Source organism: Bison bison, unplaced genomic scaffold, assembly GCF_000754665.1.
Source record: "Bison bison bison isolate TAMUID 2011002044 unplaced genomic scaffold, Bison_UMD1.0 scf7180017864167, whole genome shotgun sequence".
In the NCBI taxonomy this organism is placed as follows: domain Eukaryota; kingdom Metazoa; phylum Chordata; class Mammalia; order Artiodactyla; family Bovidae; genus Bison; species Bison bison.
The window spans coordinates 7,655,126-7,660,163 of NW_011494739.1; the positions used below are offsets into that span (position 1 = coordinate 7,655,126).

Consider the following 5,038-nt stretch of genomic DNA (forward strand, 5'->3'; position numbering starts at 1 on the left):
ACAGCCTTCAGCCCCACCTCCGTGTCAGCCCCCCTGCGCCCCTCACCCTAATTCTCCCCCCCATCTGGCCTCCCGCCTTGCTGTGAACCATGAGGATGCTGAGAAAACAATGGAAGGTGCCCACTGCCACATCTGTGTCCGTGCTGAGCTTGCCACAAGCAGTCCGTCCGTGCCCGGTCCAGCCCAGCCTCCCAGCCCACTCTAGGTGGAGACCCCGCCTTCCAGTCCATGCTCCAAGGGGAGCCCTTCGGCCAGAGACACAGGGTAGGGCTGCAGCAGACAGAACAGGGACTATACCTGGCCCAGGTCCAGGGTGACGTTGACCTCGTTGTACTCTAGGCCCCGGGACAATGGTGGGCTCTGCCACCAGCGCTCCGTGCCGTCAATGGCGTTGCTCACGGGGTGAGCCCTGTTGCTGCTGGCAGCCGTGCAGATGTCGCAGTACTGGCCCTGTGGGGGAGAGGGGGTCAGGTGGCCAAGGCGTGCTGTGACCTTTTGCCTCTCTGGTCATTCCCACCCCTGCCCACGGGGCCCACCCCTAGCCTGCGGAGCCTTGTCTGCCGTTCACTCTTTCATTTGGCAAACACACACTGGGTGCCAACACAGCTCATGTGAGAGACGATCACACCTGCCATAGAGGAAACAGGAGAGTGGGCGGGGGAGGGGCACCCAGTGCAGGTGGAGAAATCACAGTAGGCCTCCTTGAGGAGGCGGCATCTGAGTCCTACACCATAAAAGAGGGTATGCTCCAGGAAGAAGGGCTGGCTGTGCAAAGGCCCTGGGGCAGGAAGAGCAAACTAGAAGTAAACAGCAAGAAGGCCAGTGCAACTGGAGCTGAAGGGCAAAGGGCTGGCTAAGGGGCAAGTCACATGTCATTTCCCCCACAAAGCTGGCCACTGCAGGGGGCTTTAGAAGGTCTGGCACAGGATGGGGCCCAGTGGGAACCTAAAGAGGGAGGAAGGTAGGGCTACAGTCAGAAGGCCCAGGCCCAGTGTGTGCTCCTCCCCACCTCTACCATCCCATCCCTCAAACCTCCCTGCCAGGCTCTCACCCAGAGCCATGGAGCAGGGTCTCTAGGGAGGCAGCCTGTGGGGAGGCCCCAGAGGGCAGGCACGTGGGCAGCCGGCAGACGAGGCCGGGACCTGCTGGCTCTGCCATTTCCGAGCTCTGGGACCCGGCCAGATCCCAGCAGCGGCTGAGTCTCACTGCCCTGTCTGAAGAGTGGGCGTAATGCTGGCACCTGCTGCAGCCACTGCAGGATTAATGGATCCCATGCGGGGCCTGGCAGCTGCTTCTGTCACGGTCCAGCCACCTGCCGGGGCCCTGTCCTCTGGCGGGGGACACAAGGGCTCCCAGCGCCATCCCGGCCTGCTGTCCCCATGGGGTAGGAGCAGGTGCTGGAAGCCCAGGCTGGGGTAGGGGTCAGTGCTGGGCCCTGGATGCTGGCCCAGTGGAGGCCCAACCCCCCAGCCCAGAGGAAACCAGACCTACTGTCCCTTCGCACACAAAGGCGGCCCTCGGAGACTTGGCACTGATTGACGCCCAGAGAGGCTGCGTCTGGGAAATGTGGCTGCTCCACCCCTCCCAGCCTCCCAGGGGGCCAGATCTCCTCCTAGGAGTTGGGAGCGTGGGAGATGCCCTGTCCCCCCTCCCAGGCCTGGCAGCCTAAGAGCTCCCAGCCTCCACCCAGGCAAGGTGCGCCCCTGCCTCCCCTGGACACACCTGCTCACGGCTTCCACCCTGTGGCCAGGACAGCAAGACCAAGAGGTGGCAGCCTGGGTGCCAAGCAGCAGAACCCTCTGTGTTGGGTGCTTGGGGAGACCCCCCTCTACCCTCTCCCTATGGCCCTGGAACCCTGATCTCCAGATCAGCTGTTACTCCTTAGCAGGGCCCCATTGCGTAGGACCACCCAAGAAGCTGACCTGACACCCCCCACCCCCCACCACTCTGCTTTATTTATTCTGTCACATGAGGCTGTTGGCGATTCTTCATTTACTGCCTCCCTGGGCAGAGGGGACGAGGGGGTAGCGTGCACCTGCCTTGTTTTTATATTTATTTTATTTATTTATCTGGCTGCACCAGGTCTTACTTGTGGCACACTGGATCTTTTTGTTGCAGCATGTGGGATCCAGTTCCCTGACCAGGGATCGAACACAAGCTCCCTACATTGGGAGCACAAAGTTTTAGCCACTGGACCATGAGAGAAGTCCCCCTGCCTTGCTCTTAACTGCATCCCTGAGGTCATGACCCAGAGCTGCCACACAGAGGAGCAGGAGCAATGGGCAGGACACCCAAAAGAAGGGCACCATCTGTACAAGCCATACCACCAGCTCACATGGAGGAACCCAGGCTCCGGGTCCCAGACTGTGAGAGCTCCCAGAGGGTGGGCTCAGAGACGATCATGGGAAACACGGAGCACATGTGTGCAAGCTGTCTGGGGCCTGGTGGGGCTCTCAGAGGAGGTGGGTAGGGCCGTCTGGCTGGGGTGGTGGGCCTTCCAAAGAAGACTGCCTTGGTCAAAGGAGACAACGGAAATGTCTGCTCAGGTCCACCCAGAGAGTCGGGGCCACAGCAGGGCCGCCTGACGTGGGCGCACAGTGGATGGAGCCGGGGGTGGAGGGGTGGGGAAACGAGGTTCCCTCCGCCCCTCCGCTGCAGAGGGTCCTGCTGGGAACAGAACAAGGAAGCAAGGAGCAGTGATAAGGACTTCCCCTCCCAGTGAGTCACCATGCTGGCAGCTGAGCCCCCGACTTCCCCTGCAGTGCTGGGGCCAGCCCAGAATATCTCACGTGCCCACCTGAAGTCACAGGGCCAGATCCCCAAGTTACCCTCTGCCTGCCCCAGCTGCCCACAGGACTGCCTCGACCCAATGTACAGCAGGGCTCATCCTGTGCCCTGGGTGGCATGCCCCCAGCCAGCTTCTGCCCCATTTCCTCCAGGGGACCCCAGAAACTGCTGGCTTGCAGCTGTGGACCATGTGACCCTCCTGACCCACCCACAAAATTGGGTTCTTAGGATGGAGAGGTGGGCCTGGTCACTTAGCTCCAGAAGGTGCTTGCAGACAAGGCCCTTTACCAACCCAATAAGAGGCAAGGGTGGTAAGGAGACCTCGTCCCCTAAGAGGACGGGGAAGCAGGTCCGGTGACTCGACCACGGCTGGCCATCAGTGTTTCTGGCCATGCTGGCAGCCTCCAAACAGGGGTGCCATAGCTGAGCACTGCAGACTTTTAAAGTGAAGCCTCAGTCCTAACCTGCTAGACTGGGAGTGCAGGACTCAAGTTTTGCTCAGGGCCCTTGCCTGCAACGCCACGGCCACGGCCACTTGCCAAGCGGTCACTGTGTGACAGACTGCCTCCCAGGCCCCTTAGGCAGGCCAAGCTCACGGCTTCAGGTGAGGCGGCCCTCGTGATGTACCCATTTTATAGATGAGGAGCCTGAGACTGGGATAGGAGGAAGCCATACAGCTAAGGAGAGGGCCTTGGGCACAGGCCACCAGCTCCTGGGCTGCTCCTTTACACACTGTGCTGCTGCTAAGTCGCTTTAGTCGTGTCCGACTCTGTGCGACCCCATAGACGGCAGTCCACCAGGCTCCCCCGTCCCTGGGATTCTCCAGGCAAGAACACTGGAGTGGGTTGCCATTTCCTTCTCCAATGCATGAAAGTGAAAAGTGAAAGTGAAGTCGCTTAGTCGTGTGCAACTCTTAGCAGCCTACCAGGCTCCTCCATCCATGGGATTTCCCAGGCAAGAGTACTGAAGTGGGGTGCCATTGCCTTCTCCGTAAACACTGTGAGGAGGTAATAAGCAGCCCTTCCTCAACGGCCTGGGCAGGCAGCACAGGTGGGCAGGGGGAGGTGGCCTGGAGCCTGAGCTGATTAGCTGTGAAATCTCCGGGGAGCATCTGGGGGCGGGCACTTAGCCAGGCCCTCTGGGCAGCTTTGGAGCCCCCCACAAGCTCCTCCTCTTGACCTGGCCCCTCTGATGTCACCCAGAGACATTAAGGGCCCAGGGTAGGGGTCCAGGTGGCCCCGCTCACCCTAGCCAGATCCTGGTCTGCTTTGGGGCTTTACAGGCCTCAGTTTCCCCACCTGAAACGTGGGCTTGAGACCTCCCCCTCAGCTGGGCAGGGCTTGCAGGAGAGCATGAGTCCAGAAAGGTGTGTTCAGGAGCCCAAGGGAAGTGACACTCTGTCCCAGACAACACTGCCGCACCAGGGCCCCCTCTCACTTCTATCCACCCCCATGGGGTTGAGGGGGGGCAAGGGGAGTGGGCAGGCAGGCCCTGTAAAGGGGCCCCAGCAGTACCTCCCTCATTCATCACCCCATCACGGCTCCTCCCTCCCCCAGTCTCTCCTACCAGGAAGGTGGCAGCAAGTCCCTGGAGGCTGAGGCTCAGGTTACAACAGCCTTGGGGCCCCCAGACTCTCCCTAAGGTAGGACAGGGATGGGAGGATGGGCCCTGCATGGAGTGTCAGGGAACCTCCAGAGCAGGCCCTACTCCGCCCCCAGGCAGAGAGATGCCCCGATTACACCTCCGAGCTCTCATCCCCAGTTAAAAACCCCTCTGTCTGTCCCCCTCCAACCTCGAGGGTCCGACCGACTCCCTAGAAACCCCCGCGGGGACAGCTTCAACCCTCCAGCCGGAGTTAGCACTCCTGTGTCTGGCCCTTCCGCCCCCATCCCTGGCCCATCCCGTCGCCAGCAGGTTCCAGCCTGTCCCGGAGGAAGGCGGAGCGGACGGCCCCCTCCCCACAGGCAGCCGGCCACGGAAGCCAAGTCCCGCCCTCGCCGGGATCCCAGGACTCGGGGCCGCCAGGGACCAGGCACCAGCCCCTCCCGTCCAGCTCGTCACCGCTGCCGAACTCGACCGGTGCCGGCCGCGCCCGGGTCGGTTGCGTGCCGCCTTCCCGGCGGGAAGCGCACTTCTCTGGCTGAACCCGAAGGGCCGAGATGGGGTCCCTTCCGTCCCCCGAAATGCAGAACTGGGGCGTTGGGACGGGCGGCGGCCGCGGTCCGTACCTGGGCTCTTCGCCTAGTAGGGC

The 5,038-nt window shown here is 62.0% G+C and overlaps 1 protein-coding gene across 1 annotated transcript in view; it reads right to left on the reverse strand.

The window, feature by feature from the left end:
• Window positions 1-5,038, reverse strand: part of LAMA5 (laminin, alpha 5) — a 66,118-nt gene that overhangs the window by 47,478 nt on the left and 13,602 nt on the right. The window contains exon 5 of the mRNA XM_010841913.1: window positions 298-453. Coding sequence (XP_010840215.1) covers window positions 298-453 — 156 coding nt within the window. The remainder of the gene's footprint in view (window positions 1-297; window positions 454-5,038) is intronic.